Source organism: Calliopsis andreniformis, chromosome 5 (genome assembly GCF_051401765.1).
Source record: "Calliopsis andreniformis isolate RMS-2024a chromosome 5, iyCalAndr_principal, whole genome shotgun sequence".
NCBI classification, from domain to species: Eukaryota; Metazoa; Arthropoda; class Insecta; order Hymenoptera; family Andrenidae; genus Calliopsis; species Calliopsis andreniformis.
Genome location: NC_135066.1, coordinates 22,687,695 through 22,701,340, shown reverse-complemented (window position 1 = coordinate 22,701,340; position 13,646 = coordinate 22,687,695). Strand labels below are relative to the sequence as shown.

The 13,646-nt window shown below is 38.6% G+C and overlaps 2 protein-coding genes across 2 annotated transcripts; both read left to right on the top strand.

Moving 5' to 3' along the window:
* The first annotated feature begins 2,267 nt into the window (after nucleotides 1-2,267).
* On the top strand, nucleotides 2,268-5,489 carry LOC143179676 (uncharacterized). Its single transcript, XM_076378989.1, has 2 exons — nucleotides 2,268-4,252; nucleotides 4,337-5,489. Exons 1-2 carry the CDS (start codon nucleotides 2,268-2,270, stop codon nucleotides 5,487-5,489), a joined length of 3,138 nt encoding a protein of 1,045 aa, XP_076235104.1.
* A 4,055-nt stretch (nucleotides 5,490-9,544) lies between these two features.
* On the top strand, nucleotides 9,545-10,809 carry LOC143179419 (dynein light chain Tctex-type protein 2). Its single transcript, XM_076378637.1, has 3 exons — nucleotides 9,545-9,734; nucleotides 10,183-10,376; nucleotides 10,588-10,809. Exons 1-3 carry the CDS (start codon nucleotides 9,666-9,668, stop codon nucleotides 10,751-10,753), a joined length of 429 nt encoding a protein of 142 aa, XP_076234752.1. The 5' UTR covers nucleotides 9,545-9,665; the 3' UTR covers nucleotides 10,754-10,809.
* The last annotated feature ends 2,837 nt before the right edge of the window (nucleotides 10,810-13,646 follow it).

Sequence of the window (13,646 nt, the reverse complement as noted above, 5' to 3'; positions counted from 1 at the left end):
GTTGTGCTTTGATTATCCGTAGTGAGGTTATCGTGTGTTATCAAGGGAGTTTTTGATTCACAGCAATGAAGTGGTTGAATGATAGTTAAGGTTTCGATTTTCGACAGTGAGGCGGTCAATTGAACAAACCAGGATGCCCCGCCCTCGTCGTACCGCAAAAGGAAGAAAAGCAGGGAGAGGCCGAAGACCAAGAATGGAGCCCGAGCAGGTGGCGGCCGATGAAGCTGCATTTTTAGTGACGGTCGAAAAGCAACAACGAGACTGCAGTCCTGAATCAGTCCGCTCAGGTCCTTCAGAAAGCGCCCCAAAGGGAGCGCCCTTAGAGCCGAACGCGGAAACACGAGATGAACCGAATTCTATAGTGTCAAGAGGGAGTACGCTTAGCCATAAGCGACGCTTAGAATTACGCGCCGCCGAAGAACGAGCTAAAATAAAGAGAAGAGCTATTGATGAAAGGGAACGACTAGAATTAGAATTGGTGGATAAGCAGTTGCGGGCGGAGCTGTCTGAGGTTGAGAGCGAAGACGGGAGTGTCCTCAGATCCAGTATAAGAAGCGGAGCTAGAAAACTTCTCGGACTAGGCACTGGATAAGCTCCAGCTCATTTAAGAAAGTGTTTGAAGCAGGGCAGCCAACGCAAGAAGTAAGGACCTCAATGCCCGAGCCGGCAGTGGAACTTGAAGAGACAGTAGAAAACACAGAAATCAAGCAACTAACTAAGGCATTGACACAAACCCTAGGAGAGATAACTGCTCGTGTCGGATCGACGCGAGTTGAGCGAACCATGCAAACAATATTAAACACGAAAGATCTACCCACATTCAACGGGGATCCCTTAGATTGGCTTCCCTTTAAACGGACCATTGAGTTATTATTGGAGAGCACTGATTACTTAGGAACTGAGAAGGTAACACGTTTGTATAGTTGTCTTCGGGGAGAGGCGAGAAAATCCGTGGCGGCCATGATGATGACAGCCAGTACCACCAGTCAAGTTATGGAAGTACTAGAATTACGTTTCGGCAACCCTGACTATATAGTCTGGGAATTTACGGAAGAATTAAAACGATTACCCAAGATCGGTACTGGGCGCGATAGTTTAATAGTTATCGCGACAAAGTTGAGAAACTGTGTAGCAGCAATGCAAGCCGTAAACCACGTAGGATATTTGCACAATCCGGAACTCGCCTCTGAGATAATCCGTAAAATGCCCAACGTCATGATCTACAATTATAATCGTTACTGGCATGAAAATAGAAACACGGGAGACCCAAGACTATTAACACTATCGAAGTATTTTCAACAGGAGGCTGAGATAGCCTCTAAGGCAGGCACTAGTATAATGATTGGCCGTTAGGAACAACCATTTTGCCGACAAAATACAGAGCCAGATCGTCGCTATCCTGCAAAAAGAGTACGACACGTGTCCTTGGTAACGAGCCGAGAAACCGATAAAAAAAAAGAAAGGTCCAAATGCGTACTCTGTGGAGGCCCATCACACAGGATAAGCGAATACATCTGGTTTACCGCGCAATCAATTCAACAATGGTGGGACTGTGCGAAGAATAAGGGCCTATGCTTTAAATGCCTGCAAGGGATGCATAGAAGGAATCGCTGTCGCGCGAAATTATGTCAACGCCCTGGTTGCAATCGGGCACACCATACCCTCTTACACAGATCAACAGAAGAATCAACGACTGCGACAAGCGAACAGCGCACCTCATCGAGGCCAGACGAGACAACGAGTGGTAACATCTGACTAACCGCTCCTCCACGCATTTGGCTAAAGGTCGCTCCTGTCACAGTGACAGGTCCACGAGGATCCAAATCGAGCCTTGCTCTCATGGACGAAGGATCAACGATTAGCCTGATAGATGAACCTTTAGCAGAAGAGATTGGAGCTGGGGGGCCCAGGGAACAACTAATTTTATAGGGTGCTAATCAAAGGATGATAGCAGTGGAGCCCATGAGCAAGCGAGTCACCTTTAAGATAAGCTGACTGACAAGGAATTCAACGTGTTGGGAGCGCAGACAGTCCAAGGACTATCGCTACCTTGGCAAGGATTGTCGAGAGAAGATCTTAACAGATACACGCACTTAAGTGACATAGATATACAGTGCTATCCCAATGCGCAACCGCAGCTATTACTGGGACAAGATAATTAGGACCTAATAATATCGCAGGAAACTCGAAGAGCCAGACGTGATGAACCAGTCGCCTCTCGCATAGAGTTGGGATGGGTAGTACACGGTTATGCGACTACCAAGATTATGTCGAGAGTAAAGGAAACCCTGTTACACATTGATAACCGCACAGACGCACAGGATGACCAACTACATGGAAGTGACCTGCACGAGTTGGTCAAAAATCATTTCAGGCTAGAGAGTATAGGAATAATGCCACGAACCCGATTCGATGCGCAAAAGAAACGAGCGATTCAATTGCTCAAATCCACGACGAACCGAATTGGGGAGCGCTGGTTAACGGGACTATTATGGAGACAAGACAACATCCAACTTCCAGAAAATTACAGTGATACGTTAATCTGTTTGAAGTCGCTGGAAAAGAAATTGGACAAAAGTCCAGAATATAAGCGAGCGTACCAAGAACAAATTAATGACCTCATAAGCAACGGTTACGCAATGAAATCAAGACGAGAGGATAACCATAGATGGTATCTACCCCATTTCGGCGTCACCAACCCGCACAAACCAGGGAAACTGCATTTAGTATTTAACGCTGCTGCAAGAACGGATGGTGTTTCCTTAAATGATCACCTATTGGCTGGGCCAGACATGCTGAATTCATTGTTGGGGACATTGTTCCGGTTCCGTCAAGGACTAATTGCATTTACCGGGGATATCAAAGAAATATTTCTGCAAATCAAGATTCGTACGGAAGATCAAAGGGCGCAATGCTTCTTGTGGAGAGGCAAAGATCGCAATCGGCCGCCGGGAAAATATAGCATGACATCTATGATCTTTGGAGTGGCATCTTCACCATGTTCAGCCCTATACGTGAGAAATCGAAATGCCGAGGAATTCCGGGAAAGTTACCCACAAGCAGCCAAAGCGATCATACAGAAACATTATATGGACGACTACTTGGATAGCGTTAATACAGACGAGGAAGCCATTAAGTTGATTCATGATGTCACAGAAGTACATCGACGGGAAGGCTTTCAGATTCGCAACTGGTCAAGCAACAGCCAGCAGGTTTTGTCCAGGTTACCGCCTGCAACTTTAATGAAAGGAACCGTACACTTAAATTCGACAAACGGGATGGAAACGAGGATTTTAGGGTTAAAGTGGGCTCCTACCGACGGCACGTTAGGGTTCGAATTGAACATGAAGAAAGCCCTTGAGACAATTGTTACAGGTGCCCAACGACCCACGAAACACGAAATGCTACGCACTATAATGTCAGTATTTGATCCCATAGGCATTCTGGCACCACTCACAATCTGTACTAGGATGCTACTCCAGAAAATTTGGCGGAGTGGTATAGCTTGGGATCAAAGCCTCACAGATGATCAGTATGAATATTGGCGTCGATGGACAGCCGATCTGAAAGCTATAGATCGATGCAAAATACCACGTTGTTACATCAAGCAACCCCTTCATAGCGACCCAGATTTGCACGTGTTCTGCGACGCTAGCGAAAGAGCATACGCGGCGGTAGCTTACTGGCGGTATGAACTCGAAAACGACAGATTTGTCGCGGCGTTCATCGCGAGTAAATCTCGAGTTGCTCCCTTGAAGCCAGTCTCAACCCCAAGGATGGACCTTCAAGCGCCGCTGCTTGGCGGCAGAATAGCGCATACCATCCAGAAGGAACACGATTTTAAGGTGTCAAAACGCGTATTCTGGACGAATTCTCGCACAGTACTTCATTGGATTAGAACAGATCCTCGAGAATATAAAGCATTCGTGGCACACAGGCTAGGCGAAATAGATGACCTGACAGACGTTTCCGAATGGCGATCGGTTCCTACGAGGCAGAATCCAGCGGATGACGCGACAAGAGATAACCAAATACAGGTAACGTCCGAGAGCAGATGGATAGTAGGACCAGAATTTCTCACGAACCCGGAGGAGACTTGGCCGAAAATGAAAAGCGTCCCTAATACGGAGGTGATACACGTTACGGAGGAGAGGAAATCGCAATTTGTCGCCGTATGTTCAAACCAATTCCGATGGGCATTGCCTGAATTGGACCGATTCTCATCCTGGACACTGTTGATACGTAGTATCGGGTGGGTGTTGGTGTTTGCCGATCGTTGTCGCAGTCCGTGGATTACCTTGAACGAGCGGAGAATCTATGGATAAAATCCACCCAGATGGAGAGCTTCGGCCAAGAAGTCGAAGTTCTACGTCAAAATAAAACTCTGCCAAGACAGTCGATTAGTGCAGCTTACAATACTACTGGATGAAGAAGGCATTATTCGTCTGCGTGGGCGTATAAGCGCCTCGGAAGGCGTTGAAGGACAATCGAGATATCCGCCCGTACTCGATGGGAAGCACGCTTATACCAAGTTACTTGTACTGCACTATCACCAAAGAGCTAACCATGGTAGTACTGAAGCTACTATTAATGAATTAAGACAAAAATACTGGATCTTAAATCTAAGACCGACTGCCCGAAACGTCGCCGCACGTTGTCAATTATGCCGAATAAAACGAAGCAGACCAGAAACACCACTCATGGCGGATTTACCAGCAGCCCGATTAAAGCACCATCATAGACCATTCACTTATTGTGGTATCGACTATTTTGGGCCAATGTTGGTTACTATAGGCAGAAGAAGGGAAAAGAGATGGGGAGTTTTATTCACATGTCTCACGACTCGTGCGATACACCTGGAACTCGCCGCATCTTTAACAACGGATTCCATGATTATGGCACTCACGCGAATGATTGCTCGGCGGGGATGTCCAACTGAAATTTATTCGGATAACGGGACAAACTTTCGAGGCGCCGATGCAGAATTACGAATCACCCACCAGGAAATGGACGCGGACCTCTTGAACGGACAAGCCATCAATCTAGGAATACGTTGGCGGTTCATACCACTGGCTGCACCACACATGGGTGGTAGTTGGGAGCGACTTATAAGATCTGTCAAAGTATCGCTTAAAGCAGTACTGAAAGAACGTGCTCCCAAAGAGGAGACCTTAGCGACTCTGATGGCGGAAGTGGAACATACTGTTAATAGTGGACCATTGACTCATGTGTCGGTAAACCACAGAGATCAAGGAAATCTGACACCCAATCATTTTCTTATTGGTGCATCATCAGGAGCGCCGATACCAGAGAAGTTTCGTGACCAAGATCTGCACTTACGAAGACAATGGCGTGTAGCACAGAAATTGGCCGACATGTATTGGACTAGATGGATAAAGGAATACCTACCCACGTTGCTTATGCGAACAAAGTGGAACCGCGAAACAAGACCGTTGCAAGAGGGCGATTCTAGCCGACGTCAGTACTAGTACTAGTATTAGTCAGTATTAGTCAGTACTAGTATTACTGACGTTGGCTAGAATCATTGCCGGTCAAAATCGTTGTCGATCAAACTCGTTGGCGTTCAAATTCGTTGGCGTTCAAATTCGTTGTCGGTCAAATTCGTTGGCGGTCAAAATCGTTGTCGATCAAAGTCGTTTTCGGTCAAAGGCGTTGTCAGCCAAAGTTATTGTCGGTCAAATTTGAAGTCGGTGAAATGTTATCGGTGAAAACCCCTTTGCAACCACTAACTCCGTTATTGAACATGATACTATCCATATAATCCTTTATAAACCATCCTTAACTCTCTTATGGAAAACATTTCAATAAATATGGTACTATTTTTCCAAATTTTTAAAAACGCTATTACGAGGCCCTATTTAAAAAATAATAATTTCCACATAACTTCCAACGTTGTTAAAATACTTTGCAGGCCATATAAGAATTTATTTAAGCAGATCAAGCGTTCTCAACTAAAATAAAACTTGAAGCATGTAAATACGCTAAATAGTTTCTGAAATCAAAATTGCCAAGTACAACTTACATATTCACCTTCTCTTTTGACTTTCCGAAATTGTCCATAATAGCCAGAAGCGCCAAGCTTATGTACACCCAGCTCAGATTAGCTTATTATCACAGAAGATTGAATTCATAATGAACTCGCTATTCTCAAATCATAATGACTAATCGGGAAAGTATTAATAATCTCTCAGTCGTGGCTATAAACATCAACTCTATCAGAGTTAATTACAGAAGACTAGAGCTACAGAATTTCCTTCAAACTTACAACCATGATGCAGTTCTCATATCGGAGACCAAAATAACACCGTATTACAAAATTAGATTTAAAGACTACAATATCATCAGAACGAACACACCTACTTTTAAGCAAGGAGGTGGAACAGCTATCATCATCAAGAAGGACATCTCATACGAAGAAATATACTTCCCAACATCCATAAGTAACGAAATAGTGGAATACACGATCATAAAAATCTGTACAGACAACCGAAAATATAGGGTGTTCCACATAAGGTGGTGGAGCCGAAAAGGGAAGATTCCTGGGGTGATTCTAAACAACCTTTTCCTTTGCAAATATGTTCTCTGAAGCTTTGATAACGAGTTATTAACGAAAAATAACGATCAATCAGGGAGCGCGGATAGCGAGTGCTCAGCCGTTCAGTGACAGGGTACAAGCCACGTGTAGCGTTTACTGCTCGCTGTGCTCTTCTTGTACAAGAAACTCAATATTTCGACGTTATTGCCCTATTTCTCTTAAACTATTACATGGAAAATTATGAAAAAAAAATCAGGAACATGCTAGCTATCGCGATACATATTATGGAATTTTTTCAGACTTTTAAATTAATTATTCAAGTTGTAAAAAATATAAAACGATTTATCATCATATTAATTTTGTACATAAGCAGGTAATTATATAGATTACGGGAGCCACCTCCGATTTCAATGACCTTGGAATATGTTGTCAAGGTTCCCTACACATATACCCGGCGGTCTCTTTTAGTTTTCGAGATATTCGCAAAAATGTTTTCAATATTTGAGGGGTTTGGGGAGGGGCTGTCCTCCCCACTAATGAACCTAACCCAGACCTACTCCGATCACACTTTTTAATATTGAAAACATTTTTGCGAATATCTCGAAAACCAAAACAGACCACCGGGTATATGTATAGGGAAAAGCTGTTCAGAATGATGACCTTGATAAGATATTCCAAGGTTATTGAAATTGGAGGTGGCTCCCCTAATCTATATTTACCCATAAACATCCCTAATACCATTATGTAACATTTTTTTCACATTTTTTAGCTTGATAAGCCATAGTAAAAAAATAAAAAGCAATGTTTTCGTAGTTCCTACCGACTGTACATTATTTTACTGTGTATTGAAACATTAAAAATTGTACAAAAATACCTATTTCATAAAGAATGAACTAAAATGGGACGTATTAGTTGCTGTAATCGTTAAAAACTACGGAAACACCGGTTTCTATTTGTTAATTATGACGGACCAAAGCAAAAAATGTTTAAATAAATTGAGTTTAATAATAATACTTCCTCATTCGAAAGTAAAAGTAAAACTTACCCATTCGGAGAGGAATTCACCTGCTGCTTGAATGCCTGCTCCCCTGAGTCACTGTGCCGATCCAGGTCGTTGGGGGACGATGCCCGGTAGCGTACAGCACAGCGTCTGTTGATCGCAGGTATACTACATCGCATGAAGCTACTTTGCATTTATGACACTTCGCGATCACTAACACTGATCACTTTATTAAACGAGCACTTGACCTTTTAATGACCGACAACCGATTATTTTGAAATGTGTATTCCGTATTCCGTAAAAGTGGTATTCCGTAAATAAAAACAAGATGTTATACAGTTCGGCGGCGAAATTACGATCGATACTGGCGATTTTTTCCGAAGTCTCTTTCCTCGTGCCCGTGCATTCCTCCAGCGCGACTTCTCGGGGTATAACTTCGTTGAAATACTCGAATTTGATTTGTTAGTTGATACCAATGAGGTTGAATCTGCTTCGGTTACTTTTTTTAGTGGAGGTGGTAGTTTCTCCTTCTAGTCGAAAAAGTTGCAAACAAATTCATGGGGGAAAGCAAAGGCATATCGGATTAGTGTAGGAGACCGTAACGAGTGTCTCGCAGATGTGGCCGTTTATTCCGTATTGCCCTGCAAGTTCGAAGGACGCATCGGTATCCGAGACCTAAGGCAGCGAAGGTCGCATCGCGCTTACCATGGAAGTCCTTTCGATGCATTTGGACGAAAGAAATATGGAATTCCCTGTTGTTGAAAAGTGAGTTGGGAAAAATGTTTGGTCGTCAAACATGTGGTTAACGGATGTCTCGCAGAGATTATCTCGTCGCTGCACCGAAGGAAAAATACATCAATTGTATTCTCAACCCTTTAATTATTTCGATGTCTGATATTCGGAGGATTATAGGAGGCATAGAGAAATGATACGCATAAATAACTTATCTTAAATTTATATTTAAACGGCAAAATCAAATTTGAGAACACTTGTTCTTTCACACTGCACTTTCTATCCTTGACTCCACGGTAGTGATTCCTTAATAGGCAGGTAAAACTTTGAAAAAATAAAAAAAAAAATGATAGATCTTAATTGAAATTTATCTAGTAGGACTCAGTAATGGTACTCGGCCCAAGTAGGAGAAAGGGATAAAATGGCTTATAACCCTTTCTGCACTGTCTAATCACGGTGAAAGGAGCGAAATACTAACTGTGAATAAAAATTCAGATCGATCACACTTTTTCAATATGCAGTTAAAATTTGTTTGTAGTAAAAAGCCTTGAGAAATAATGCAATAGCATGGATTCTTAATTTTCACACTTCACTGAAGGGAGCGAAAGAGGAACCCATGTGCATAGAGGAAATCTTAAAGAAAAATAACGGTGAACCGCTCATTGTACGCCGCTTTTGGTCACCAAATATTTTCTCCGGAACAAGTGGAGTGGTGCTGTCAACTAGCACGCTCACGTGCTCCGACGTCTGGTATTTAAACTGCGCGCCCCGGAAGTCGACTTCTCAAACTTCAACTACTTATATCCCGGAAACGGGGTCTCGGATCTCAAAACGGTAAAGGACTTTTCGATTTCTTTTATCACCAGGAATATGAATGTTTCCGTTTTTACCATAATTGTGGGACACCCTGTATATCTACCTAAATTGATAGTGGTTTAAAATTTAAATTGTGAATACCTTATAGCTTATGATTAGATTTGGATGCTTTGTTTAAAATAATTTATACGCAATTTATTTACAAAATTCACGTTACGATGTGTATAGATTCAATAAATAAATAACAGTAGATAAAATAAATGAATAATAATAATAATTATGCGTAAGCAGAGTATTTTTTAATATTAGATATATATTTAAAGATATTTCTGTTGACCTGTTACGCAATAGAATCTGTTAGTCAATATTGTGTACTTTGGTTACTAAGTAACTCGTGAATAGAAAGCAGTGGAACATGGGTGTCTGTTGCTTGTGACTGTGTAAAGCAAATAGATTGATTACTTAATTATCAATTAATACATCTATAAAAAGTATAATATTTACGAATATGTTCTAAATAATAACTCACTGAATATACATGTCACATACTTTTTATGATTAATGCTTGCTATATCTACTATGCCTTTTCAACAAGACCTGTGCGATAAGGAGCAAGATTACGAACACGAGGTGAGGAAACACCTTGATTTCTTCTATTATTCAACAATTGCAAGTAAATATAATTTGCAGAATGTTATCTATATTTCTGTATTAAAAATATCAAATAGTTGCACTGATGACGTGGAGAGTTCTTATGTACATTCTGAGAACTTTATTAGATATAATTACATACTTTAATTATACATGTTTCATCTTTTAAATTCTTACAATTTTAATTAAAAAATTGACAATACTTACTGCAACATCCAACTATTTCATTTTACAATGAATTATAAACCGATAAGATTTGTTAACATTTTGAGCATTTTGTCTTTATCATTTTTCTATTTTCTTACAGGATAATTACATATTTATCAAATTGCAGATACATTAATTGAACAGATTATACTTGTATAATAATTTTTTCTAATATGATGTAATGTACAATAAAATAGAAATGAGTGATTACCTTTTTCAGGCATTGAAGTATCAAAATACTTATCGTCTGGAGGCATATAATACTTTTAAAGCTGATTTAGTCGAGAAGATCATAGAAACAATATTATCTAATAAACTAGAAAATGTATCTTATGATGCCGCTGTGTGTCCAAAACTTTGTGAATCAGTGGCTACAGACATTAGAGACAGAATAAAAAAATTAAACTTCGACAGGTGCGTCACTATTTGTCCACAATATAATCTGGTAATGATAGAGAAAACGAAGAAAAAATCTCTGCAGAATTATCTATTATTTTCATCATATTTTATTATTTAATACTATTCCGTATATTCTCTTTTTTTACGTACTAATAAATCAATTGAATAGTATAAATGCCAGAAGTAGTAAATTTAATTCTACTGAAGTTATCTACTCTTCATTTAGATGTAAAATTGTAGTCAACATGGCTATCATTGAGAAGGCAAGCCAATCTGTACAAACATCGATTGGATTCCTTTGGGATATTGGAAGGGATAATTATTCAACATTCATGTACGAAGCACGAACATTTCACGCTTACTGCTGTGTATTTGGCCTTTACTACGAGTAAAATGCAAATTAGCTTTACAATCGTTATTCAGAACTTCGTCTTTATTTTTCGGTTAAGAAAAAGATGTATTACCAGAGAAGAACGATAACCGAAAATATGGAATACATATAGTATAACGACAAAAGTTATACATGATTTCAATAATATTTTTTTGATGACATATGTATTCATTTACAATTCTTGGTCATGTGTCTTCAGTATAACATTTATTTCGATACTATGATACATTGTAGTTGATTCCATTGAATAATGAAAGTATTTATTTAAAATTTGAACACTTCTTGTCTTAGTTTATTTGACCTAACTTATTCCGTATTTGTACTTAAGATCAAGGTATCAGACATCACAACGTCGAGTACATATACAAATACACACAAATTAAAAAGCATATTTTTTAGAAAAAAAATCTATTTATAAACTTATTTATATACCTATTTATAAACTTATAAAAAATAAATAAAATTATTCAACGAAAGTTATCTTGTTTAAATAATTCATTTAAGTAATATTTACTCATTATTTACGATAAATCTTTCCTTTTTGAAAGATTTCTTTAAATAAATTCCACAAATTCGAAATTCAATTAGTAAAATTTTCATAGTCGTAACCCAAAAATCGCGGTTTTTGAATCATGTCACCTGTTAAATACATGTGTGATTTGTCGTTTTGTTTTAATGTAATGTATTGAGGCACGCTATTTACATTTCGTAGTGAGACTTAAGAAAATAACGTAGTGATATAATTATTCACGATCAGACTATACTATTTAAAGCTTTTATCTAGATTCTATGAGTTGATCTCGCATTGTCACATTGATTATACAAAAAACCGGTTTTCATTGGTCCTCTACAGGTGTACACAGACAAACGCTATAAATTGTAATAAATATTCCAAAATGCTTTATCTCGCTTCGTTAAATATGAACGCCTTAGGTGTTTGATATGTTCCATCGTTGGTTTTTATACTTGGTGTAATACTATAAAGGAAAAAAACTAGTTGAGTACAGCTTTATCGCTCAATCGTATAAAACAGCGCGTACGCAGACAGTTTCTGATCATTCGTCGAAACGATTACACGTAAGTACTGTGTTCCAATCTCCAATAGAAAAATATTCTTTATTAGTTATTGAATAATTAAAGATTTATGGCTCTTACAGACCAAGACGAATTTTTCGCAGTAGCAGTGAATTCGCGGTGATTTTTCGTAATATCCTGTTTGCACCAATACCAATTCATATGTCTGTTTTCTTAATTCGTCGCGAATTCGCCGCTGTAGTGAAAAATTCACGTTGGTCTGAGAGAGTCCTTAAAAAGAAAAATAATAGGAGATTCGTATCAAAATATTATTAGTTCAGGAGATATTTTAATAAAATAATTGTAAAGTGGTACTGTATAGCTATTTATTGTTATTTTTTTTTAAATGACACGTGTTATTTTTTTAATAAAGGATAGAGGGCAGTGTATTTACTCATTGTCAGATTCATTAGTCGAATTTGTCCGTGGCATTTCATTTGTGATTGTATTACAGTGTGTGTTATATTCTCCTTTTGAAAGCAAAATTGTGACACTTTAAAACTTTAAAAGTTTTTTAAATGTTATTTACAAATGTCATTTTCTTTTTACAATCGAACGTAGATTTATTAGATATAAACAATTTATAAAAAATTGAAACATAATATAAGTAAATCTTTTCGTAAATTTCTTTAGAGATTTAATATTTTGTGTATTCAATTATTTTAATTGTTACTATATTATTACTTGTAGGTTTAATTCTTACAGATATAACATTAAAAGTTTAGTACTTTTTTAACTTTATGCGTTATCTTATTTACTACGGAAAGCGGAAAGTAAGTTTTCTTGCTGGTCTTCTTAGAATTAGTTTAGTAGGTACTTATGTGACTAGCGCTATGTTATTAAAAAAGAAGAAAGAGAAAACAAATACGAAAGGAATACATATAGTAGTCTCATAATGTGTTATTAGATCACTGAAAAAGGAGAACAGGCAGCATGAGAATTCTACAATCACCATTAATTGTTCCAATAACACTGTTCAACAAATTTTGACTTTTTTTCGATTTTGTAAACGTGAATAAACATTTCTTATAGATTTTGACGTGCTGATTACGAATCTGCAAACCGTTTTGTTCCAGAACGTACAGTTTTTGAAAAAATCAATTTTGAAAAAAATGACAAATTTTCAACTTTGGGATTTTTCTGTGCTTTTGCCGTAGTAGTTACTTAGTTGCTCTTTGCACGAAATGATTCTGTGGACTCTCCCGAATAAAATAATATAAATATTTATTAGATTATAAACATCGAAATAGGTTTAAATAACAGTTAAAGTGAAAAGGACACCCAAAACGCACCCATTTTGGCTGATATTTTTCACTTTATTTCAAAAAGTAAGGGTCTAGGAGAAAATTTGACTATACCACGCGATAAAGCAAACCTTTCCACTAAGGAAAGCATCAAGCGAATGTTCAAAATTATTTTTGTTTTCAATATAGAAATAAAATAGTTTGGCGAAACGCGCGGCGGCGACAGTGGTACTTAATGACGTCAATGCGTATAGGGTCCGCGGAACGGCAGGCGATAGGCGAGGCGTCCACCGGCGCGCGCCGCCGTCATTGAGTACCACTGTCGCCGCCGCGCGTTTCACCAAACTATTTTATTTCTATATTGAAAACAAAAATAATTTTGGACATTCACCTGATGCTTTCCTTAGTAGAAAGGTTTGCTCTATCGCGTGGTATAGTCAAATTTTCTCCTAGACCCTTACTTTTTAAAATAAAGTGAAAAATATCAGCAAAAATGGGTGCGTTTTGGGTGTCCTTTTCACTTTAATTGTTATTTAAACCTATTTCGATGTTTATAATCTAATAACTATTTATATT